General features: G+C 38.2%; 1 protein-coding gene across 1 annotated transcript in view; it reads left to right on the top strand.

Annotated features, from left to right (window-relative positions):
* Nucleotides 1-26706, top strand: part of KHDRBS2 (KH RNA binding domain containing, signal transduction associated 2) — a 287954-nt gene that overhangs the window by 46782 nt on the left and 214466 nt on the right. Inside the window, exon 2 of the mRNA XM_079297992.1 lies at nucleotides 14431-14558. Within this exon, the coding sequence (XP_079154118.1) occupies nucleotides 14431-14558 (128 nt within the window). The remainder of the gene's footprint in view (nucleotides 1-14430; nucleotides 14559-26706) is intronic.

Below are 26706 nucleotides of genomic sequence, written 5' to 3'. Positions count from 1 at the left end.
GGTGCTCCAGATTAATTTCCAGAATTATATTGTAGTTCTTTATCCTGTTCTGCACAAATATTCATTGGGTTCATAGTGCTTTACTGGGCTGCAGTACATTATTCCCAAAACAGTTTAGTGATGGATATGCTAGTAAGGAGGAGGGTAATGAAGAGCTTGCATAGTGGCAGCTGTAGGCTCCTATGTCAAAAAAAATTTTATTATATTCTCTCTCAGTCATGTAATCTGTGCTTCTGCATTTTTCAGGTATTGGGTGTTCACAAATCATAGGGCAAAATGAGTACTGGCATGACTTTTATGGTAATTTTAAGAAAAATTTTCCAAGGAAATACAGTTAGTTTGTACAATTAAGTGGTCTATTTGTCTGCCAGGCTTTCCCCTAATATTTTCTAAGCGTGTCAGCTAATTTCAAATTTATAAGAAGCAGAAATTCATTTGTTACTGTCTTCTTAGCATTTTGTGGTAGTGACAAGGTAAAAGTGATGCCTGAAGTCATGTGCTTGGGAAAGAGTCATAATCTTCTGGAAATGCTAGTTCCAGGAAAAACTGTTGGTTTCCATGGACCTGATCCCAGTCTTTTCCACACTAATAATACAGCGAGATGTACTGGGCTTGAGGAGTGAATTCTTGAGTCTGGCACAGGCTTTTATGTCAGTTTTTCCATTCTCTGGCCTATAAACTGCCTTGAAAGTGGGTGCCATTGCTTTGATTTCTAATGATGAGAAGCCATCCATGGGAGCTGAGAATATATTTGATATGTTCATGATATGTTGCTATTATAACTGCAGGACTTTGGGATTAAGCAAAAAAAATGCATCTTTTTGACAGGCTGAAGAAATGACTTAGCCATTTAGGCCAGAGTAGGGTCCTCTAGCCACCTGGATTTGGGAATATATTGCCTAGATATTATTTATGAATATCCACTTGTTTAAGGGCCCATCAAGGATTCAGACTTACTCCTGCACTGTAACAAGCAGCTGTGTAGATTCATCATAATCAGGTTTCTCTGTTATTGGGAGTTTCTCAGGTTGCTTGTTTCTCTGTTATTGGGAGTTTCTCAGGTTGCTTGTTTCCTGGCAGCACTCCTGCTTACTCTGGATTCAGTTTCATATAACTGGTATTTGTTAGTGATCTCATCTGTGATGCATTTTTTTTTCCTTTTGCTTTTTTTTTGGTTTTTTTTTTTTGAGTAAGATGCAAAGATTCTGGTGGAGAAAAAAGGGATGCTTTTCATCACTGATTTTTAGATGTATGCCAGAAGCATACACTATAGTCATATTATTTGAAAACATTATCCTGGGCCCCTTTTTTCCCCTTTGACAAGTTAACAGGCTTTGATGTAGTGGGTTACAGACAGGTTCAAACATATCTTCTTCACCTTTTGAAATTGATTTCTAGAAATGTTGTTGCAGCAATCGAAGGATATTTGCAGGAAATGAAACAAGTCTCCTTGACATCAGTATGTTTTAATTTAGTACAGTGGCCTGGAAAAGGAAAACAAGTATTCTTAAGGCAACATGACAAATCTATGAAAAATATACATCTTGTTTGCCAGAGTATCAATTGTGATGCCACTCTAGGATGAGTTTTAATTTCTTGTGTCAAATAACCCAGACTAATGACATCATATTACCTGATGTTAATGTGGTTTCTTTTTTAGGAATATAAGTTCACTTGAAATTTACTTGATTGCCCTAAAGTATGCTATTTCCAGGCAGGACTGAGGTTTCCTGCTTTTTGTTGAATAGTTTGCAGATACTTGGTTTTTATTGAGTTGTAAGAATGTCCCTAATCTTACCTCACTTGCCAGAGCTCTCACTTAAATAGATTGAAGCTGAGAACACTCAGGGTCACTTAAACTAGTATATAGCTTGTTCCTACTTCTGATGTGGTTACTGGACTGATTTCTGTATCCTTATGTTAGGGCTATTTCATTAAATGGAACAGGCCCAAGCATTGGTACCTTGTTCACATATCCCTGTCGTGTCTGCAGATCAGTAGGTGAGCAGCCAGTGTTTAGACATGGCCTGAAGTCAGTATGGGTGAGGAAAACCTACTGAGTGTGGTGTGAGCATGAGTGTGTCCTGTCTAATCCATTGAAAAACCAAATGCGGAAAAATCCACAGGAGGCTGTGCAATTAAGCCTCCACAGATTATTAAAATATCTTCAATTTTATACATTTTCTTAATTTTAACTTCTTTTGTTTTCACTGTACATTTACAAGTGTGTTGATTCAGGTTGCTGCATGAGCCATATATTTTTAAATGCTGCTGATAGTTTGTCCTGAAGAAGCAGTACAGGAAGGTTGATCATCTTTTTAGTGTGTGCTGCTGCTCCTCTGGAGCAAGGATGTGTTTGTAAAGACTTCCAAGTGGAGGCTTAAAGCAAAGATGTGCTTTTCATTGGGTTAGTGAGTGAAGGCTTACGTACCTTTCTGCTGTTCAGCTATCACTAGTTTAGTCCTTCAATTTAAATACCAGTTTGTCAAAAAGTTCTTTGTAAGTGTTGCTCTCAGTCTCAAGTAAGATAAATTAAATGTATTGCAGCTGAAGCAGAGGAGTAATTTTTCCATTGTGATAGGAAATGGTGTGATCTTTGGATGAACTAGGAAATCCTGATAACATACAGTAAATCTCTGAACATCATTAAACTTGACATTTGGCTTAATATGTATGTTGCCTTCATAGTCTTAATGAGCACCTGGATGCAACTTTTCTGTTAATTAAGTCTTCAGTGAAACAATGGATGTTTAAGAGAATGTCATTGAAGACTAGTGGACGTAATAGTTTTTATCAGCTGTGAATGTTTTGTTTCCTTCTTTTGTGCTTTTTTACCAGTTAGGAATAAAAACTTTAACTATTTGTTTTATATATGAATACACTCAGTATTTTCCTGTCTGTACAGCAGAGGTGTTCTTTGCTGACAGAGCAGACTAGGAAGCAAAGGTCATACTCTGAGACTCAAATTTCTCCCACTTCTCAGCTGCAAATTCCTTGCATTTACCTGGGGTTTCATCATCATCTCTTCTGGACTTCAGTTTTCCTGTCAGTCTTTCAGATACAGATTTTCTGAAGTCACATCCTAAATGAAAACTATTGTTTTGATGTTTTGTAGGCTCCTTTGAAATACTTTGATAACTGTCTGAGCAGAGATTATCAGCTCATTAGTATTTATTGCTAACTGGAAAACCAGGAGAGATCAGTGAGAAGCCTGAACTTCAAGCACAATTTTATACTGGTTCTTAGCTTCAGTATGTAGCATCTTTTCATAGTTTTCAATATTGTGAACTTGTAGCCATCAGTCTTATTCTGCAGCTGTTCTACCTCACAGTACAGAAAAATCTGAAAAAGGCTAAATAAGAGCAGAAAGGAAAAAAAATGCCTGCTGATTTATATCTCTCCCTTCCTCTGAGGGCAGAGTAGCAGACATTATTGTCGCTAATAAGTTCTAGGACTAAAGAGAGTAAAATAAAATTCCCAGAAATTGTGAAGAGACAGAAAAGCTTCCTTTTGGCTGGTTGCTCCAGCTGAGTAGAGCAACCCACTCAAGAATACCAGCAGCTTTCAGATAGTCAGGGATAGGTAATAAATAGGTTACTGGTGGACTTACCTGTGATTTCATTGATTGATTCATCTTTCACCCCTATGTACCACACCACACAATATGTAGCACAGCACTGATTAATCTTTGAGAACACTTCAATGTGTCCTGAAGTGTTTTGTTGAATAAACTTTGACACAGCAGAAACTACAAAAATCTTTGGCAAATACCTGCTTTCCTTTTCTTACATGTCATAGCAACACAGTTTTCTAGGGTGTTAAATTCAAGGACACCTAGAGATATATTCACAGATTGATACACTTCTGATGTTTTTGTTGGTATTTGCTTATTTTTTACTGTCTGAGTAAATCTTCATGCTATTTATTCTTTTTATGAGTAGTCGCATTTTCAGATGCAAGAAACCCAGGATTAAATAAAAAATGTTCCAACAATTTTCAGGTTTGCCTTTCATCAACTGGTGACATATTCATAATACTGTCTATGCTGCTCTGAAGGTATGAGGTAAGAAGGGAAAAATGCACTGGGAACAGCTATTTAGTTAACTGCATGCCATAGTTAAAGCAATCCTGCTGCCTGCAACAAACTTCCAGCACAGCCTATGCAGGTTAACTCCCCAAAGCTATGTTTGACTTTGAAAACACTTTTGAAAGAAATTTAGTCTTTAAAATCTCACCAGTTGTTTGTTCTCTTTTTAACAATATGGTAAAAAATATATTTAATCAATGTTGCAATTCTTTGGTTCCTTTAATAGTCTTTCTATAATTCTAATGATGATTTTTTTTTCCCAAAGCAAGAAGAAACCTGTATCTTGAAGCTAACATTGTTGTCACTCTTTAAGTGTTACCAGCAACTTTATTAAAAAGTCATCACATTCAAAATGCATCCCAGATAATTTCTTTATACTGCACTTGCTGATGCTGATCTTTCGATTGCTGTTCGTTTTTTTTACTGAGGCGAGAAAGACTCCATCAATTTCCTGCAGCAAATTTCATCATAAGTAGCTACTTTTTTTTTTGGTTTTTTTTTTATTCCGGTTGCTATATCTAGAATTATGTGGGATAGTGTATCAGTGATAGTGGGAGTTGTCCTGGAGTGACATTATGATGCTTGTATCCCCCCAGTCGTCTGTTCTGTGGGTGCTGAATATTGAGTTGTGCAGCTTTAAGACTGGTTCCAGGAGTGAAGAGGCTGTGATGTAGAGTTTGTTATCAGAGACTGCACTTGCTGCCCTGGAGCTGGCACCTGTGGCACACCAGGCCTGGCCTGGCCCGTGGCATTCCCCAGCAGTGGAGGGACTGAGAACAGCCTGGGTGAGCTGTGACCCACAGAGGGACTGAGAACAGCCTGAGTGAGCTGGGCTGTGACCCACAGAGGGACTGAGAACAGCCTGAGTGAGCTGGGCTGGGACCCACAGAGGGACTGAGAACAGCCTGAGTGAGCTGGGCTGGGACCCACAGAGGGACTGAGAACAGCCTGAGTGAGCTGGGCTGGGACCCACAGAAGGGGCTCTTCTGAATTTGTCATCTCTTCAGAGCGGCAAGAGGTTTTGCTGTTTAGTATTGTTCATTTTTTTTGTGCTGGGGAGTGCTTTGCCTGTCAAATAAACAGGTTTTTTCCACTTCTCTCTGAGGAAATCTTTTCCCAAACCAATTAAAGGAGAGGTAGCTTAAATTTGTTTTCTGGAGGGACCACTTTGGAAATTTTCTCCCAAATGTGCCCTAAGCCAGGACAGGAGTGTATTCAGCTACTGAACTAGAATTATATGGACCATTATCTTGAGGAACTATCTGCAGCACTGCTGGACTGTGTCGAGAAAATTTTTCCTTGTATACTGGCCAAACCTTTCTATTTTTCACTTTTCCCTGTTTTCTGTCATCCCTGTTTCTCACTCCTGTGAGTAGTGTGACTGTGGGAACATCAGCATTGCTGAGCTGCTGTTAACCCCTTCGAGCTGTCTCTTAACCACAATAAACAGTTCCAGTTCTCTCAGCCTGTTCTCACAGGGCAAGTGCTCCAGCCCTGACCATGAGTGGCCTCCACTGACCTTGCTCCACTTTGTCTTTCCTGTTCTGGTGAGGAAAGGGATGTGTGGCCCCAGTGCTACACACACATACAGTCTAGTGAGTACCTACTAAAGGATACAGTCACTTTTCTACATCTTCTCTATGTTCAATACAACAGGCAGCCTCATAGATGATAATGGACATGAAGTCCAACGATAAAAAATACCTGCATTATGAATTAAACTTTTAATGGATGCTGTATTTTCAGACTTGAGTTGAAAAGACCTTCAGTGCCTTATGGGACAGAATCTAATCATAAGGGAAGTATCCATAAAAGACTTGATTTTATCAATATGAATGCTTTCAGCAGTTCCCCTGTATAATTACATCCTATACATGAAAGTATTTTTTTTTTCAATCTGTAACATGGCAAATAGATGCTTTCTCCTCCTAGGAAACTAAATACCCATTTTTGTTCCTTCTCATACCATGCTTTATTTTGCATGTCTCTGTCATTCCTTTTTGACTTGTCTTTCAGAATTCTTTCTGAGCATTATTTTACTAGCCACTTTTCTTGCTTGAGAGCTGAGGTGATTCAGCTCGAGTTAATACAGTTACGAAACTTCAGTTTGTATTTGTCTACAACAGATGACATAAACATGTAGATCTGACCCACAATTATCTAACAGGTATTAAAATCTTCACTGGCAGAGGTATTGCCTTAATTGTATCTGATGTAATAAGAATTATTCCATTATCCTCCCTGAATCATCCCAACTAGCTGTGTGACTTAATGAGTACATGTACATAAAGGAATTTGTTAATAGAATACATGAATGTGTTTCTGTGTGAATATAGTGAGCCAGTGGCTAATTCTTCAGTGCTCTTGGCTGATTGTACTGTCTTTATAACCCCTCCCAGCTACTGTTAGGCACTCAATGTTTTTACTTTTAAATTATCAGGTCTTAGGGGTTGGGATGTCATTTTTGTTACTGGAAACCTCTTAGGAAGTTCCTATCTCGTGAATTAACTTCATTTTAATTTGTCCAGCTATTGAGCCATCTGGTTTTTTTTCCCTGACTCAAAATCCAATAGCCCTGCTTTCAATTAAAATGCAATGCCTTGGACAGAAAGTGAGCCTTCATGTATATTTTCACTATCTTCTGTTTCTAAAAGTAAGCTGGGATTTTTTGTTAACACTTTTCTAAGTATTCAGAGTTCCAACTGTGTATTTTTTTTAAAGGAACCTTAAATTAAAAATGCTCTCTCTAAATTAGAGCTGTCAGTGATTTAGTGATTGTTATTTTTCACTGGAATTGTCTTATTCTTCCTCTTGCAGTTCAAACGTTCTTTCATTAACCTGCAGAGAAACTATACTTAAGAGTGCTAGATAAGCTTGGTATACATAATAGTACATGCATGCAAGAGGCTGGTGATACTCCCATTCTGGAAGTCATTCCCATTAATAGAAACACAATTGTTTCAAAGGGCATGACCTTATTAACAGCTGCCTATGATTCTTGATTGAAGCAGTGCAGTACTGCAAATGCAAAGGCAAGAAAAGCCAGATAGGCTGCAGAATTCCTTTAAGTGGGAGGCAAATGTTGACAGCAGAAGGGATTGTGTAGATTTAATTTTTTGGTGGGTTGGACTGATTGACAAGAAGAGCATTACTTTTTGAAGAGTTTTGACATGACTCTTAAGTGTAGAAAAAGGATGTTTTTACTCTGGGATGCATAATTTTAATAGAAAAATATATTCATTAGAGAAGTTCTGTAATAGGTGTCAAGGACTTTGAAGAAAAATGTAATTAAAATAATTTTATTGGCACAGTAAAAGTAAAGCAGAGAATGCTGAAAAAGAGCTGCTAACTTAGCTTTCCATTTTATAAATACATTAAGGAAAAATAAGCTACTCCCCTCAAAAAAACCCCAAAAAATCACATAAACAGGCTGACAATATTTCCAGAACTTTGCAGTTCAAAGTCTGGAGATAGCTCAAGGTAAATTTTCATAGGGAATATTATCACTAAAAATATATATACATAGGTAGAAATGTCTTTTTATCTCTGATACTTCTCTAGTGGGGGGCTCTTTTTGCATGACTGAAATATGCATGTTTTCTTCCAATTAAGAGGGATGAGAGATGTGTATTATACAGAAGCAAGTGCAGGATTACTGTGTTGATGGTAAAATGGGGAATGTTTGAGGATTGATACTGGAAGAGGTAGTTGAATAGCTCTATGTCTCCCTGGTTTAATTTGGTTAGAGCAAAAATGAATGGAAAATGCATGAAGTGTGTTTTGAAATGCTTTATTTTTGCTTTCTATGTAAGATCAGTCGTGCAAGAAAAATATCATTGAGATCCTTGAATTTGCACTCTGTGGAGGAATGCTGTTGATTGTAGACATTCTATTTCTGATGTAGTTTGTTGACACTGACTGGATGCCAGGCACCCAGGAAAGCCACTCACTTACTCACTCCCCTCTACAGCTGGACAGAGGAGAGAAAATTTAATGAAGGGTTCATGGGTTGAAATAAGGACTGGGAAAAAAACACCCATCAAAGGCAAAACAGGCTCTGCCAGACACTGAGGAAGCTTCTTACAGGAGCCACCCCTGTAGGTCCCTCCCCTTCCAAAACTGGGCCATGCAGACCTAATACAGCTGGTCACAAAATCCTGCACTGCCTGTAGCTTTCTGTAAGCAGCAGTGCATGTTCCCCTGTGCTGGGAACACACAGTCAGCAGCCAGCAGCACAGTTACCAAAGTGGAGCATTAAAGAACTGCCTGTTCAGTCTTGGGACAGTGCTACCACTAGTGCCAGGGTCCGTGCTGGTGTAGATGAGTGACACTAGAGTGTGCTGGCATGTTCCAGCTCTCTGGGCGGCATGGTGACTGATGTTTTTGACATCAGTACTCAAAAGCTGTGTGGCTGTGGCCATGGCCACCATCTCTTAGTGACCCTGCTTGAGCAGGGGAGGTTGGACTAGATGGCCTCTGGAGGTCCTTTCCTGCCTCCACTTTTCTGTGGTTCTTTCACTCAAAACACTCTGCAGCTAAGAAAGCCACTCCAGATTTCATGAGATGGGAAGGTTTGAATGATTCTATCTGCTCATGAAGAGCCAGGTTGTCTCCCAGAAGTCAGTTGTCCATGTGGCAGCCACCTCTTTTCCTTTGGAGGATTTATCAGTGACTGCACAGAAAGCTAACAAGCTAATGTGGAGTGCAATGAGTGCAACATCTCACTAAAGGCATTGGTGCTGTTTTTGTGGTGTGTGTTGTAGGTGACCATAATTTTTGCAGTTGGCAAGTCAAAGTGTACAGCAAAAAAAAAAATAGCTGCATGTTGTTGCTGTGAACCAGCAAGTTGGTAGCTTGATCCTGGCCTGGATTCCTTCATAAGACTGTGTTAATGCTTCTTTTCTGTGGTGGTACTAGTCGTGGAGTAACACAAGGAGTGTACACAGTAAAGGCTGACTGTAGTTCAACACAAAAATTAAGTATAGTTTCTCTTACTACGATATTTAATGTATTGCGTTTGTCTTTTGAGAAGACTCCTTTTTTGCTCCAGTCTTACTTTAAAGTGACAGTTCTTGGCACAATACAGTTTGTTGATGGCTTTGGCCATCTTTGGCCATGGTCTGAAGAGCCTGTAGCCTGCACTGCCACTCTGGGCATTAAACCTGAGGCTTTGTACAGGGCATAGCACCAAGGCAAATTTCTCAATGAAGGCTTTAGGGGGTTATTTTTAAAGTCTTTAAAGTAGAAAGAAAAGCTTTTCAGAAGCTTTCTACCAGGCATTAGATTTGGATTGGCATTATAGGCAGAGCCTTTGAAATGGAGTAATTTTAAATTGGGTTCTCTCTTCACTGCTACATTGTAAGAAGAGTGATAAAAGAAGAAGTTACTCTGGGGGATGCTTGGGATAAAGCATAAGAAAACAGGTGTAGAAGAACAAGAGATTTCCTAATAAGTCATTGGTGTATTTGGTACCAGGGCAAAAAGAAGAAAAAATAATGTGGAAAGCTAATACAGGAAGACACACCCATATAAAATGTTCAGTACCCCATTTTGTACACAAGTGGGTACCATAGCAAAGAATGACAAAAGCAGCACTGAAGTTTCATGCTTGTTATTCTCCTAACCTGTAAAGCCCTTGCAAGCATGTCTTTAGATTTTCAGATGCATTTTGTGATGGAAAATAGATCCTTGGTCCCAGGGTTGAGCATTGGATTTGACTTTATTTTTGCAATTGTTGTAGGGGCTGTTTTTGTCTGAAGTAGCATCGTTCCTGACACTGCTAACAGGGCATACAGTGCTTCCCTTGTTGGTTGGGTGCACTACCAGGTTTGTGCCCAGCATGGCTGCAGGACCTCCATGGGGATTAGTTTCTTGTCACCTATGGTTCAGTGAAAGAAATCTGGTGCCCCTGCTGATCGCGCTCACTATACTCTGAGGAGCTTGGGATGTCTCCTTCGGGTCTTGGAGCTCGTCCCTCGTCACATTCCATCCTCCTTTGATCCTCCTGCTGTGCTTGGTGCTGTGTGTTGCGGGCCCTCCTCCGTGGTTGGCTCGTCACCTGTGGTTTGATGAAAGGAGCTTGGCGTCCTTGCTGGAGGCGCTCGCTCCTCCTTGGTGAGGCCTGCTCAGTCCTTAAAGGCTGTTGTTCATAGTGTTCCATCCTCCTTGGATTCTCCTTCAGGGGCATTGTGCTGCAGAACCTCCTTGGGGTTCGGCTCCTTGCTACCTGCGGTTCCCTGTAAGAAACCCGATGTGGCTGCTGTTGGCGCCTGCTCCTCCCTGAAGAGGCTCGCATGTAGCAGTCATGCCTTAGAGCTCGTCCCTCATCGCGTTCCATCTTCCTTAGATACTCCCTTAGTGTGCGGCTGGTAGAGCTGCGTGACCTCTGGGATCGGCTCCTGACTGCCCTCGGCTCTATGAAGGAAACCTGGTATTCTTGCTGACGGCGCTTGCGCCTCCTTGAGAGGGCACGGGCACGCTGTTTGGTCCTTGGAGCTCGAGCAGTGTTCTGAGCCCTGCTCAGCCGTCTCCTGCTGCTCGAGTGGCTGTAGCCCTGGGCCCGCTGGACCCTGGCACGGCCATCGTGATGCCTCCTTGGACACCTGCTTCGGCTCTTCCCTTGGGCCCTGCCACGGCTGCCCCTGCAGCTGCCACCACGGCTGCCACCACAGCTTCTGCTGGAAGACGTGTGGTGCTGGCGTCCTGGGGAATGATGCTGACATCTTTCTGCAGAGCGGGACCCTGCTCGCACTCCTAGGGTATGGCTGGCAGAGCTGGACTCCCCGATGGAGTGCACCTCAGAGTTCCTGTTTCCCACTGTGTGGAATGCGTGTGACTGGCCTATCAGGCCGTCCACTCTTCTGTGGAACCGCGCCATGGTGCAGTAAAAACAGAAAGGGTGCCGACGCCAGCTCACGGAGGCTTGGCCATTCATAGGAGCCCGGCAGATTGGGCACCTTAGGTTCTCTGAAGCGCCTGGATGTGCAGCCTGGGACACCTGGCTGGTGCTGGTAGCAGGGGAAGAGGTGCCACTTTCTTCCAGGTCTTCCTCTGAGGCCATTTTGCCCTGCAAACCAAAGAGAGAAGCTGATGTGTTCCCTGGTGCTGGGGACACAGTCTGCTGCCAGCAGCAAAGCTACCGAAGTCAAGCATTAAAGAACTGCCCACTCTGCCTCAGGGCAGCACTTGGGCTGCCACCAATGCCAGGGACCATCCTGGGGCAGATGAGTGACACTGGGGTGCCTTGGCATGTTCTAACTCTTGAGGCAGGATGGTAACCTCTGATAGAAACTGACCTCTCTGGTATGTGCAAGTAGAAGCTGGGAAGCTGGGAAAGGGATTCCTGGCCTCTCTCAGCAACTGCAGCCAGAGTCTGAGTGCATGGCAGATTGGGACCAGCACCTCTGGCCCTGTCAGTGTCCTTGTCCAGAAAATCTTCTCTGTGCCCTCAGAAAGCACACAATGGGATGGGGGTCCCTTTTCTCCTACCTCCAGATGTCTGTCCCCAGTGGAGGAAGCCAGACACCATAGCCTTTTGGGTTTCCCCAGGCATCCAAAAGGCTTGTTGTCACACGTGTCACAATGACTCCCTGGTGACATTGTGGGGCTTTCAGGGACCACACCCAGAAGGTACAAACTCCAGCCCCAAGGAATCAAAACTTTCAAGATGGCTCATCTCACACATGTGCTCCACTGTCAAGCAAAATCCTAATGCCATATTCTTCATATAAATTCACAGGTTTCACTGATAATATCCAGCCCTATGTTCTGTTTAAGGAATAAACCATCTGAAGGCATTTCTTACTCCTCAGTCAACTTTGCAGGTCGAAAGAGGTGATACTCCACTGCAGCAGACTGTGCAGTGTGCAGCTCCCATGCTTAAGTAGAGATGGACATACTGCAAAATGTCAAGTAAGGGTTCACAAGGATGATGAAGTGTCCAGAGCATCTCTCCTACAACGTAAAGGCTGAGTGCTGCCTCCAGACAGTTCAATCTGGAGAAGACTCCATAGGCATTCTCTTCCAATGTATACCAATAACTGAAGGGAAGGTACAAAGAAGACAGAATCCAGAACTTCCCTCTGAATGTCCTAACCTTTAGTACCCATCTCTACTGATCATACAGACTTTTAAGAATCTTCAGCTTTCCAGGACAAAGAGTTTAGTTGTTTATAAAGCCAATGGCATCCTGGCCTGTATCAGCAATAGTGTGTCCAGCAGGAGCAGGGCAGGGATTACTGCTAAGGCTGCACCTTGAATGCTGTGTCGAGTTCTGAACCACTCACAAAGACATTGGGGGGCAGGAGCGTGTCCAGAGAATTGCAACAGGAAAGGTCTAGTGCACAGATCTGACAAGGAGCAGCTGAGGGAGTTGTGGTTGTGTAGCATGGAGAAAAGGAGGCTCAGGGGGGCTCGTTGCTCTCTTCAGCTGCCTGAAAGGAGGTTGTCGCCAAGTGGGGTTGGTTACTTGTCCTGGGCAAGTAAGCAGTGACAGGATGACAAGATGCAGCCTCAGGCTGTGTCAGGGCAGGTTCAGGATGGACAGCAGGAGCCATGTCTTCACAAAAACAGCTATCAAGCATTGGAAGGGATTACCCAGGGAGGTGGTGAAATGACTGTCCCTGGAAGTATTTAAAAGACATGTAGATGTGGCACTTAGGGATGTGGTTTAGTGGTGGACTTGGCAGAATTCGATTAACAGCTGGACTTGATTACCTTAAAGGCCTTTTCCAACTTAAACTTTTGTGGTTCTAGTGTAGAACATGTAGATCGACTTTCCCCACCTGTCTTTTAGAATTATCTGATTTAGTACTGCATTCACAATACATTTGGAAAATTCCTTAATTCCATTTAGTACTTACCATGCTTGTAACACTTTTCCCTCTTTATGCATCTTTGTATCTCTCCTCTCTACCACCCTTTGTATAATTGCATTGGATCTATTTTTCAAAGAGCTTTTTATCTATTAAACCTGCCCAAAATGAGTGTTTTACTTACTTAATTGATGCTTGATGCTTTCCAGGTTAATCTTCCACTGAATGCAACACACCACATTTTTTACATGTATTCAAGTATTTTACGATAATGAAATGTTCTTCGGATGCTTTTAGTGATTGTAAATAACTTTTTAATCCTAAATTATTGAGTGTCTATCCCATCTGAGGTCTTTTAGGTGTGTTCTTTGAGAGGTTTTAAAAGAGCTTATGATTGCAACATTAGAGAACTGTCAGCTAGTGCAGGCTTTAAATAAATTAATTGATCTCATAAAAGCAGCATAAACATTTATTAACAAATCATGACATGTGCTGTTCTTTTCAACACATTTTTTCTTTATGCTTGTTAGAAGTCAAAGAAACTTGTATATGAATGTTAGAGCCTGCTGTGGCTGTGTTCCTCCTTTCCACTGTCGCTTTCTGGCCCTTGAAAGCAACGTGTTTCTGAGACCCACAGCTGTCCCTTTTCAGCTATAACTCAGTTATAATTAGCTCATTATAAGCATTGCCATTTTCTGTGCTGTCAACAGTGTCACTGCTGCAAAAGCAGTTTTTTCAATAGTACCTGTGCTGGCAGGGAGTTCTCAGGAAGTATATAAGGTATTCTTTGCAGGATGATGAATTCAATTATTTGTTGTTATCCATTGGTTATAGAGCTTTAGGGAATAAAGAATAAAAAACTATTTTTTTGTTTTGTTTGGGTATTTTTGTAAATTCTAAGATGTTCTACAAATTAGCAAATATATACTATATGTATATATATAGTATATAGCAAATGTCTATATATACTACACATATGTATATAGTATATTAGCAAATATATATATAAAAATTTTTACTGCCTTTCTTAATTGAAGAATTTTTGTCAGCAAGAGTTAACTTCTTATCTTGTTTTTTATGACTTTTGACTAATTCAGAAGTATTTGAATGGAAACTCAGTGACAGCAAGACATTTCTTCACTTTTCTAGTATTTGTACTGAAAGTTAGTCGTTGCAGTTAGAATCTAGCTTAGTTCTGGCAGGTCACATTTACAAAAAGCATCCAACTGTGATGATGCTATCCCCTTTAAAAGACTGATAGCTGGAATTGTAAGCCTCATCTGTTCCTGCTCCTGCTGAGATCATTCCACTTGCCTTTCAGCTGGGGAAGAATTAGTTGTGGGGTGTGACCTGTGGACTGTCCCCTCTGCCTCAGTGCTGCTGAGCATCTTAATGACAGCAGTCCCTGTCACGAGGGTGCAAACAGCACAGGCATTCAGTGCACAGCCTGGATAGCAATGTGTGACTTCAAACTTCCTAAGGATGACAAATACCATGTCACTGATTGTTCTGTTTCGTGATATTTTTCAGAAATGGAAAAATTTCAGGGTTCAGAAGGCAAGAAGGAAGATGAAGAAAAGAAATATCTTGATGTTATCAGCAACAAAAACATAAAGCTGTCAGAGAGAGTTCTGATCCCTGTCAAGCAATATCCAAAGGTACTGTAAATCTAGTCTAACACTTGTTTAATATTTATCAATATAATGATGAAAAATTTATACAGTTCAGCATTTTTATTGACTCATAATATGCAGGATTTGTGATAGGAAAAAAAAAGGAAATTAAGCTCCTATTTAAATGTATGCTGTTACGTGTTTTAGCATCTCACACTTTCTTATTAGTTATTATTGTTACATACTGTAATGCAGAAAAAGGATTTAATTTCTTGCAAAATTTAGCTGCTTCTTGGAAATTTTGGGGTTTGTTTTTTATAAGAGAATATTGATTTTTTTTTTAATTGGGTGTTTGGTTTTCTTGTACAGGTTTTTTATTTTACATAAACAGTTATTCTAATAGTATTCATACTGAAATGATAAACATCTCAATTTGTCTGCAGAGTATTTTTTCCTTGCTTGCTGGTTTATTATCACATGGTACTTGGTTTGCCATTAGCCTTGATTACAGTCTGAGGTTTTTGCTTTATACTTTCATCAGAGCAATAAATTACAACTGGTAAAAAGCTCATCAAACACAATCAAAGGTGTAACAAAATTGAGATTCAATGATTCCAGCTGACACTTACCTCCTGAGTAGTGAATATAAAGGTGAGATAATGTAATAACCCAAATGTAAAGACTTTAGAAGCACATACAGTGCTATAAGGAATTACTTTTTTGCTGCATAGCCTGAGGTGCTTTGCTTTGATTTGTGGTATTTTGTGTAAATGCTGTAGGTGACCTGAAGTTCTTAGTCAGGATGTAATAGTGCTATAATTTCTTAGCAGCAGTGTGATAATCATTCAGAATACTGTTTGATGAAGACAGTAGAATAAAAGACAAACTATTTAAAAGACAAAACCCTATTATCTATCCAATATAGCACCTGAATATGATTAAATTATCTTCATTTACTTTAATGAACTTGTCATCTTAATGAATAGTAAAAGATATTAGGCATTTTTTACAGCTTTTGAGTTGTGGAGCAAAATAAATCAGTATGTTGAAAATGAAATACTTACTCAGTAATGCAGAATAATCTCTTGCAAGGTTTCTGTAGTTGATTTGCTAGCAATATTCTGTGCTTGGCATGGAACTATTCCCAGAACTGCAGGTTTCCTGATACCGTCTCTAGGAACTATCTTTCAAGGATTGCATGTGCACTTTGTATCAAGCTGCTGATTGCTGTGATCTAGTGTCTTGTCTTTTCTTGACAGTTGTATGTGTTAGTCAAATCACTACACAGCAGTTGCTTCAGCTTGCTTTATAAATAATGAAAAATGTAAAAATCATTAAAAGAGGATTAGTTTTAAATATTTGGTAGAATATGTTAAGAACTGTTGATCAGACATATTTATAAACAGTTACTTACCATATGATTTCTCTTAAGAGTAATTTATATTTGAAAGAACATAATTTTAAATCATTCCTTCATTCTTTGCTGATAAGCTTTTTTGGGCAGCGCTGGGTAAGCAGGGTTCTGTAAATCTGCAGAAAGTGTCCAAGTGTATAAAATTTTGGGAAAAAAAATCTGCCCATTTAAAAGCCATATAAATTAAGAGTTTAAAGGCTCTCTGTTTAGGAATGAGGGCAGCTCTTGGAAAACATTTGCACTTACTGTAACTTCATGTAAAAATACAAATTGCTCCAAGGGAACCCTTGGCTTAAAAATTTATTATGGTGTGTAGGCTAAGCTTCAATGAGAGTTGTAGAGTCAGCAGCAACATTTAAGGTTTGAGCCAAAGTTAACACAAAAGGCTTCTAGAGCCTGGATAGCTCTTGAAGTTGCAGAATAAGTACAATGAAATTGTCTCTACTCGAGTGTCCACAGTCTGGTGGAAACAACAGGAAAATAATATGAAAGGCTGTGATTAGCAACAGCTGTCTTATGTTACCAGCTCTGGTGAGGACACAGGCCTCTTATCTCTGCTCTAAAACAAGGATCTGAAATAGAGACGAGGTGTTAGTTGATACTTCAGCAATGATCTTTTTTGAGATTAATTATCCTAAATACCAGCAGCCCAGGTAAAAACAGCATCTCATTTACACACACTCCACTATGCAGCAGATATTTTTAATGCAGTCTAAATTCTTCTTGCAACAGTGATGCAATGTCTTTGTTAATACTCCTTTCTGTCCCATAATGCTTTTTTTTCTTTTTTTACTTTCATGTATGTGAATTCAGACTAAAACTTTCATGAAAATACCTCGGGGTTTGTTTAAAAAGACTTCAGCACACATCAGTTTGAATGCATTTCAAATAAATCAGATATGGAAAAAGAGTGGGTTATTAAAAAAAAGAAAGAAAGAAAAAAAATTCAAAATTACCTTGTTGCTGAAAAGCAGAAGTGACAGTTGAGATGCTTGATGTGAAACTTTGTCAGTTGCATGGCAATGCAGATTTTTGCCATTTATTCACCTGTAATTTGGCTTCTATTGTTTTCTGTAGTTCCTACCTTTTTTTGTGATAACTTGTTTAGGGAGCATCTGAACTGGGCTTTGCAAATTTATTCCTTTGCACAGTTTAAGAATTTGAGAGCTTGTTTAAAGCTTCAGCTTTATGTAGCACATAAAATAGGAAGTTTTTGTTTCTCTACTGTTTTTGTTTCCAGTATACATTTTAACTTAAAATGTTGCTGACTTTGGTAAAATTCTGCCCCCATTATCCCTGGCTTCAGGTTAGCTGAGTTTCAGCCATTAAGGAATGGCTCAGTTTGTTAATTTCATTCACTTTCTGTGAGTGCAGATCTATGAAATAGCTAAACTAAACAGTATGTGTATAAAAGTCTTAAAGATTGCAGTGCCTCTGTTTTGGTTTGATCTCAGGCAGTGACCAAGCTCCATGCAGATGCTCAATCACTCCTACAGCAGTGGAATGGGAGAGATGGAATAATGATGGTGGGTTGAGACAAGAGTCTTTAATATCTAAAGCAAAAGTTTTGCATGCACACGAAGCAGAATCAGGAATGTCTTCACTGCTTCCCATGGGTAGGCAGGTGTTCAGCCTTCTCCAGAGAGCAGGACTGCATCATGTTTAATGGTGACTTGGGAAGGCAAATGCTATCACTCCAAGTGTCTCCTCCTTCTCACACCTTTATATGCTGGGCATGACACTGCATGGTTTGGGATATCCCATTGGTATTTGGGGTCAGCTGTGTCTCCTCCCAGTTCCTTGAGAACCTCCAGCCTCCTCACAAGTCAGGTGGGATGAGGAGCAGAAAATCCTTAACACTGTAAATGCTGCTCAGAATATCAAAAACATCTGTATTTTATCAACATTCCAAAGCACAGCCCACACAGAGTTCAAAGAAAATTATCTCTACCCCAGCCAAAACCAGCACAGCATCTGTTACTATTTTAAAAATTCACTGCCAAGTATTATTATATTGTTTTATGCTTCATAAACTCATGACTTTAAGCAAATAACTTAGACAAACTCAGCAGTGCTAAAGTGTGAAAGGTGAACTTTCTGTTGTTATTCTGTCTTTAACATCTAACTCAGACAAGTAATATGATTTTTATTTAGCATTCTCATTCTTTCATGTTTAGTTTCTTTCAAACCTGATGGTTGCTATTGTGCTTTCAAAGCAATTGTTGTCATATTAATCATCTGCAGGTGATTCGTGTGTTTAGTTCACTTATATGTCAGATAGGAAGAATAAGATATATTAATATGTCCATTAAATGGAATGGCAAGAAAACAGGAAATTTCTAAGGGAATTAGGACCTGGCTGTTGGTGAGCTGAATGAGTAGCCATAAGTTCTCTCTGTGATTTATATTGTTTTAATTAAATAAGTACCTTGTTGCTGCACAAGGTAGAAGGAACATTTGATATGTCACTAATCCTGTAGATGTTTCAGGAGCCTAAAAAAACTCCAACACTTTTATAAGAGGAGAAGGAGCTAAGTATCTAACTGCAGAATGGAGATTTTTACTTGCCCTGCCAGTATTTTTCTTCTCCTGTGTAAGGCAAGAAAAGCCTTTATACTTGGCAAGATACGAGAATTTAGACTGATGCCAAACTAAAACTTAAAGATTTCCTTGGTTCTGTATTTCAACTGAGTTTTTTAAAGAGAAGCCTGAACACTGGAAGACAGAAAATTATTAAGGTACAATAAAACAACACCAGAAATGGGGGCAAAAACTTCTTTGGGTACTGTGTTTAATTGGGAATTTATTACTGTTCGATTTTTTCATTAAATTTCAATTTCTGGAGTCACAGATGTACAGAAAATTTATTTCAGAAAATTTATTTAAAGTGTTTTAGTATTTAAGGTTCATAAAAATCTAATGAAAAGATACTTGAATAAATATTATTCAATGGTGAAAGACCAGCCCCTACTAAGTACTCAGGTGTTAGAAGAAGGGTCTCTTGAATTTTCTAATATTTCTACTTAAATGAGTATTTCTACTTTACTTTCTTATCAAATTAATGTATAATTTCCATTTTTATAATTATATTTCAAATAGACTAGCAGAAATATTTCAAAATTTAAATTATAGTTTTTCAGTGTTGTATACTTTTTTGCTTCAAATAAGTAGCTGTAACCAAGATATTTTCTTTAAATCACTTCTGTATGAACTGTCCAACTAATTCTGAAAAGTGAAATCAAATATCTAGACTCTTGAAGAGAGAAAAGTTGGAAAAGTGGGTAACTTCCTGTACTTAAGCTGAGAGAAAAGGCAAAACCTCTCAAACCTCAAAATCTCATTCTATTTCTCCAAAATTTTCTTGCAAGTGGTGCAATTCTGCTATTCAGTGTAGTTTTTTAGTATTTCCTATTGTACTCAAGAGCCAAAATAGATATGAATCTTGTGTTCCATTTAATGACAACAGGCATTTGGAAAATCCAGACAAATACTTTATCTGTACTTTCAGTAAAATATATGAAAAAAATATTGCGCAAGTTTTTTTCCCCCTGACTTGCGTAGGACCTGATCTTTCATCCATCTCTCTGCTCAGCTTTTCCAGGTAAGTTCAGGAAATGAACCCTGAGTCTAATGCTTCTAAGGGCTGATGCCAATCTTGCAGATCTCTTGAATGGTTACAGGAAATAGCTTTTATTATATAAAGCAATTTCTGTCCCCATTTTCGTTAATGCTTTGTTTGTTTTCATAACACTGCTGTTGAAATCAGCTCCCACAGCATTAACTACCTTCTTTATCATGCTGAGAAATGCTGCTCTGTATGGACCGCTTTAAAAATTGTTTCATAAAATTGTTACTGACTGCAGAGAATAAAATGTATTCCAGATAGAATTTAGTGATTTGCCTTTCTGTTTTGTTTAACTATCCATGGCTGTATAAATCTTCAGCAATGTAATTTAAAAAGCATTAACATAGTTAAAAACAAGTAGCACAAAAAATACTCCCAACATTAGGACTCCTATCCCCACCTTTGATTGCATGATCATGAAAGTTGTCTCACAGGGTGTCTTCCCTTTATTTATGCATGAAAATAAATAGTTCAGCATTCATCCTTTAGTGTTTTCTTCCTTAAACTCATTCTTGAAATTACAAGCAAGGACACTGAATTGCTGCTTACTGGTTTTCTGGAATTTACTCAGTGCTGTTATAATGGAATGCAATATTGCCTTCCATATTTCAAGGTAGACTTTTAGAGTAGTTAGAATTTACCATTTCATATTTCAGAGCGCTCAAATGCCAGAACTAAGGTAGAGACACCCTTTGTACTCAATACACCTAATAATGACACTGGTCTTTCTCCAAGGAGTTGACAGTCTGGAAAGCACAACATTAGTAGAAAATGGGACAAATAAAAATATAAGCAGGAAAAAGTTCGTAGCTGTGTGAAATACAGACAAGTCCTAGCCATTGCCTATTGGGAATTCTAGCCATAACTCGTGTTTTCTAATCACCAAAACTTTTATATTTCTCTATGTTCTTTATTATTCCTATTTGAGGGGGTAAGAAAAATATAATTTATAACACTGCTTTAATAAAATAAGTGTGAGAGTGGGCAGGAATTTACCCTGCATAAACCAACAGCTCTAATCAGGAGCATGATTTCAGTTTAATGGTACACTGGTTGTGTATGATTGATTGTGGACATGTGCTCAGCCTCCACCCAAAGATATTTGGGGTTTTCTTGGCTATTACAGTAGCATTGTTTCTTTCTCTGCTCTTAGCATTAACGGATGATTTGAGGGCTAAAATTTGTCTACAGTATCATCAGTACAGCTTTGATATTTTCAAAGGAATCTGCTTTTGGAACTGAGAGGAGTTCTGCAAGCAAGTTGGTGATTTATGATAAGAAATAGAATCTACCCCACTTCCACTTATCTGTGTTGCTTCTTAAGGGCAAAAAATGGTAGTGAACAGTAAAATTACACTTTGTGTCTAAATGCACAGTGAATCATATCTACTAAAGCTTTCAAACTGGACCTATGCTTCATGAGAACTGTAAAGCAGACTATTGGTTGGAGTGAGATTTTTCACAGTACCCTTGACTTTAGCAGGAGCAGAACTAAGCCAGCAATTTGAACTGATCAAAAAGCTCAAAGCTTACCTATTTGTGATCTGATTTAGATGATTTGTTACTACTTTTTTTCCTTCTAGCTTTTAAGAGGATCAGTTGCCTGTTACATTAGTTAGTGTTTATAGCATCAACATCTTAAAGTTGCAGGGCAGTAGAAGAAAAGACTTTTTGGCAAATTGATTATTTTGCATGTCTGGGCTTTTCTATGTCCTTAAAAATTCAATTTTAAAAACTCCTAATGTGTGCAAGCAATAGCTAGAATATTGTTGTGCTATCAACACTTCTTTTAGCCCAAATCCCAAACACAGCACCTTACTGTCTGTTATGAAGAAAATTAACTCCAGTCAGCCATATTGAATACAGCTTTTCCATTTGAAATGCTGCTATCCTATAGGATGTGAGATTTTACTTGTTTTAGTTGTAGCACGATTTCATATACATATTTTTAATAATAGTAATGTTTTTAATAAGGGAATATAGTGCAGTATAAATGTAATGCTCTTTTTTTATGTTGCAGTCTTCTTATGTGTTAGCAGAGAATGAAAGAACAATAAACTGGTAACTTTAACAAAATCATGGGGTTTAAAGAATGTTTTGGAAGCTTGTTAAAGTTGCTATTAAAATAAATATTTGCTTACTTTCAAACGTTGTAAAAAGACCCAATATTTAAAGGAAAAAGTGCACAGCGGATGCCTCAAAATCACTGCAGCGGGTAATTGCTGGTCATTTTTTCATATGTGCCTCCATTATTCCACTCTAAACTGATCAAACATTTTGCAGAATCTATGTGGACTTATCAGTTCTTGAAAGCAAATGTATACATTATAGAAACACTCCTGATGTATGTTAGTACCTCTTGAAGCTGAAGATGAAATCTGTTTTGTGGCTCTTCAGGCTTTTTCCTCAGTTCAAGCAATGTTACAAGGTCGCTTCAAAGTAGTCATTAATGTAATTTATAATAACCTCTCATCTAATTTTTAAAAATTACTTCTGAAATATTAACACAAGAAATAATACTCTACCTTGATCCTTTTGCAATAGACCTAATAACTAGACAGGAGGTAATGCAGCTCATCATAGAACAATTCAGATGTCAGTGGTACCAAAGTACACAAGCAGTTCCGTGAACTTCAGAGCTAAGGAAGCTTTTTGAGCACATCTGTGTCTTTTGCTTAGCTGTGAGCTCTGACTTGATGTTTTGCTGATGGGTATAATGACAAAAATTTTGTCTTCTATGGATTTTCAGATCACTTACGGCAGGAGCATAAGGCACAGCCTTTCTCTTACTTTGAACTCAGTTCTGCTATCCAGCTCTATGTGTTCTCCAATCATCAAAGATCTTACTTGTCTTTGAAATAGCCTTGTCTTTCAAACTGAGTTGAAGTCAAGCTTTGAGGTCAGTAGTTACTAGGGAAAAAGACAGCACAAGGTAGATGATCACCTTGCCTTGATTCCCTATGAAAGGCTTGGGAATTACATGGCCCCGTGGGTCATGTGTGTCTCCTCACAGAGAAGGCAAATTACAGCAACAAGGACATACAGGCAGCCTTCTCCAGAGCCTGTGTGACCCAAGCAGAGTGAATGTGAATTTTCTGGACAAGGTAGTTCAGTCACAAGGTTTTCCTCCTCTTCAGGACTGTCCTTTGAATGATTTTACAACTCCTTTGCCAACATCATGGATTTTGGTGGCTTTCTCCCTGTTTCTCAAGCTTCCCACATATCTTCAGAAAACTTTAAAACATGTTTTCTATAGAGGAGTATGGTAATGAAAGAAATTTATGCTGAAAATGCTCTTACTTGCTGAGTTGTGGCTATTTAGCCTAGTGTTTGACTTCAGCCACTTTCTTTTCCTCTTTTCTTGCTCACATTGAGAAACAAAATAAACAGGTGACACTTTCACATAATGCAAATACAAATTATATGCTCTAATAGTGAGGAAATCTGTCTCATAAATGTATATTTCACGTTTTTATTAGAATAAATACATATATATGTGTGTACACATGTTTTATTAAAACTTATTTAAAATACGCCTTCCATTTGCAGCCTACATATCTCGGTAGTAGCATCAGTATATAAAAATCTTCAGGAGCACAAACATTTAATTGCAGCATGTTCACTTGATAGATTTAGATTTTTCTATTAACAGTAGAACCACCAATTTTTCTGTGATTACCACAGGTTGTCTGTGGATTTTATTTAACTGTTACATATCTGTAGTTTGGGATTGTGAGTCAGAAGAAAAATAATACACAGTAGGAGGAAACCATGCAATCCCTCTTTCATTTCAAGAAATGTAGCAATTCATAGTTCTGTCACACATGAGTTCTTAAAAAAGGACAAGGAGGAGGCAATTCTTCTGTCACTTTTCCTATATATGAAGTCAGTTTTGTTCCAACAGGACAGGTGACAGCTATAGCAAAAATATGTTATTACCTACCTTTGGAGATCATAGTCCTGCCACTGATGTAAGGAGTGGGTGGCAGTGAGGTAAATACTGTCACCTGTGACTTATTCTAATACCAGAAATTTACACCATGGCCTACATAGCATAATTGCACACCATTTGCTCACTAACCACTGTTTCCCAAGCTGATAGACCATCTACTGATGAGAGAGACTCATTCTCATTGTTTATTGTCTATGTCAACTTAGCAAGAAAGAATTAGATTTCTTCACCTGATTATTTTTACTCAAAGAAAATTCACTGAAGCAATGCTTAATTCAATAATAAAAGAAAATTATACAGACTACAGAGAATTGTTCAGTAATGATAATAAGAATAAACATGTTTCTCAGAAGTTAAAGAAATATAGCATTAGTTTTGAATAAGTTATTTCTCTGTCATTTATTGGGGAAAAAACTGATGGGCAGCAGAAAGCCAGAAAAAGCCCTTTTTTTCTGAAAGAGAACAATTTGTTACTGCTTTTACCAGCAATGAATTCTTGCTGGTTTTTGTTGGTTTTTTTTTTTTTTTTTTTTTTTTGTTTTTTTTTTTCCTGGGATTATTGTTTCAGATTGTATAGCCTTAGGCTGCTCCTTATCACCTTGCTTTAAATACTTGTTTTTATGATTGAGTGAAAGTGGAATTTGGAAGAAATATGATTTTTTTCTATGTAAGCTGTAAAACTTAATCTCAGTAACTCACATAGGTACCAGATAATGTAAATGCAAACTTTATATATAAATAAGAAAGTGGATATAATTAAGACCATATTTTATGTCATGTCTCACCCAGCATGATGCAAGATAATGCTTTTTTGTTTTGGTTATTTTCAGACCCAAGAGCCTGCATTCTCAGTATAGCATGGCCAGTGAATTGTCATGTTGCCTAAAATAATCAACATACTTAAGTGGACAGGTTGTCTGCAGATTTCCAATGCATCCAAGTACTTTAACAGATACCAGAAATCACAGCATATTTTTCTAGATAAATGTGTTCACATATGAAACTTAAAACACTGATGTTTGGTGGCTTTATTGCCAAAACATCACCTGACATTTGCTGTTCATGAAACTCTCTTCTTACTCATGGTAGTATTTAGATATTTCTTTAATGGAAACCATTTTTTTCCAGAAAGCCCTAATATCATGTCTGGGTCTGAAGGTATGAAGGTAGTTATTATATACACCAACTATTGTCTCTAAACTTTGCAAAAATAAGCACTTTTAACTCCAAGCATATCAATAACCTTTTGGATGGGTTTTTGTGCTCCTGAATTGTCTTGCTTTACTTACAAGTTGTTTGTGATTTACAGCATGTAGCAGATAAAGGAGTTACAAAATTAAAAAGCAGTTTAAAATTCAAGCCATTTTTAGGAAAGTGTCACTAATGAAGTGATTAACACCAGTGTTGTGCACTCCTGTAAGAGTAGCTAAGGCAGAGCAGAGTTCTAAACCTGGAATGGGGGGTTTGTAATGGGAGCACTGACACTGACAGAACTGTAGCACAGGTGTGGTGTCACTGTAATTAGCTCAGTGCTGGTACAAATGTTTTTATTATTATATTCATGTTTCTATTTATTATATTCACGTTTTATTACTCTTTTAGCCTCTGCAAGAGGAGATGGTTTATTTCTTTCAGGTGTAATTGCGTTTGTCACATTTTTTGATATTGCAGAAATGATGCGAGCGTGAAAAGGCAAGATGACTTTCAGAGCACTTGACATCATGTTGTTTGCAATATCATTAGAGGGAAGAGATGATGGGGGAAAAAGTGGAAAACAAAAACAAAGCTTTCAAGTTTTCAGATATTTTCTGTCTTTTTTTTTTTTTAAGACTCCTTCATACTTTCTAAACTAGGAAAATCAGGAGAAAACACAGGCTGTTTCAGTCTGGTGCTATATCTGTATAGAAGAACTGTCAGAAATACCGAATACTTCATTCAGGGCTTGAATGGTGAAAATGCATAAACTTTGATTCACTAATATATAACTTCACTTTCTCTTCAAGTTTCTTGATTTTGTGGCAGCAGTAGTCTGTTAATTATTTGAGAAATGAGCTGAGTTGTAGTTGGTGGTTTATGAACCAGTACTATGGCTTAGAGTGAAAACCAGCACATATGCAGAAGATACTGTGATACATCTATTAACTGCTCACCTTAATTTTTAGGCAATTTTTAATTGTAATGTTTTTGTAAAACTCATTTATTACTGTTATATAACTTAGAAGGAAAAAGAGGTATTCTGTTTTGATGGGGAACTGATCATGGGCATATCCTAAATTTTTCCAGAATGAAGGGGGAATATTCTGACAAATTTACAGAAGAATAGCAATGACAGTACTTCCAGTAATTATTATTAATTAATTTTGCAGTAAGTCATAAATGAAAATAGTGTACTGGTCTTAAATTAAAAGATAATTAAAAAAAATAAAAATATGATGAGAAAACAAAGAAGAATTGTACAATTTTTCCTTCCGAGCAGCAGAAGGCCAAGCTTTAAGGATTTTTTTGAGGAGTGTGGTTAGAAGAGGTAGTAGATTTCATGTGAATTGTTAATACTGTGTTACTCTAGCATCCAGTGTATTTGTCAAGTTTTAAATGAAATTTTCAACTCAGGAAGTTTAAGGTCATCATCTGACATACATCTCGTGTTAATTCAAAAAACAGTGAAAAGTGGTTGTTATTGTATCCATCTGTAGCAGTGGAAAGCAATTTAAGTAGGCTTTGGAATAAATACATATAAGATGATACACATTTTTCAACTGAGCCTGACATCTGACTTCATGAATAAAAAAGACCCTATTAATCATGAGGTGATACAGTCACATACATTGTATTTATCATTCTTGTTGGAGAGTAAGTTGTCTCTTGTTAATGTTTTGAAGAAATGCATAGTAATTATACAAAACAAATAAAGTAAAAAATACAGTTAACTTCTGCAGAAGCTTAAATGTTGGTCTCTAAATTTTATGTTATTACTTTACAAATGATTGTGAGTGCATGTAAGGAATGTAATTTATTCATCTATAATTGAGCAATATGCATACAGAAATTTGTATGTGAATAATACTTAATTCCATGGCTTGAAAACAAGATAACTATACATGGATGTTGTCCATCATCAGATGTGCTCATGCAGTGTAGAGAAAGTATTACAAGGACTCTGCAGAAAAGATTTAGAGATAGTATTTTCAAATAATTTTTGGTA

This window comes from Erithacus rubecula, assembly GCF_903797595.1.
Source record: "Erithacus rubecula genome assembly, chromosome: 2".
Taxonomy (NCBI): domain Eukaryota; kingdom Metazoa; phylum Chordata; class Aves; order Passeriformes; family Muscicapidae; genus Erithacus; species Erithacus rubecula.
This window is presented reverse-complemented; position numbering and strand designations above follow the sequence as displayed.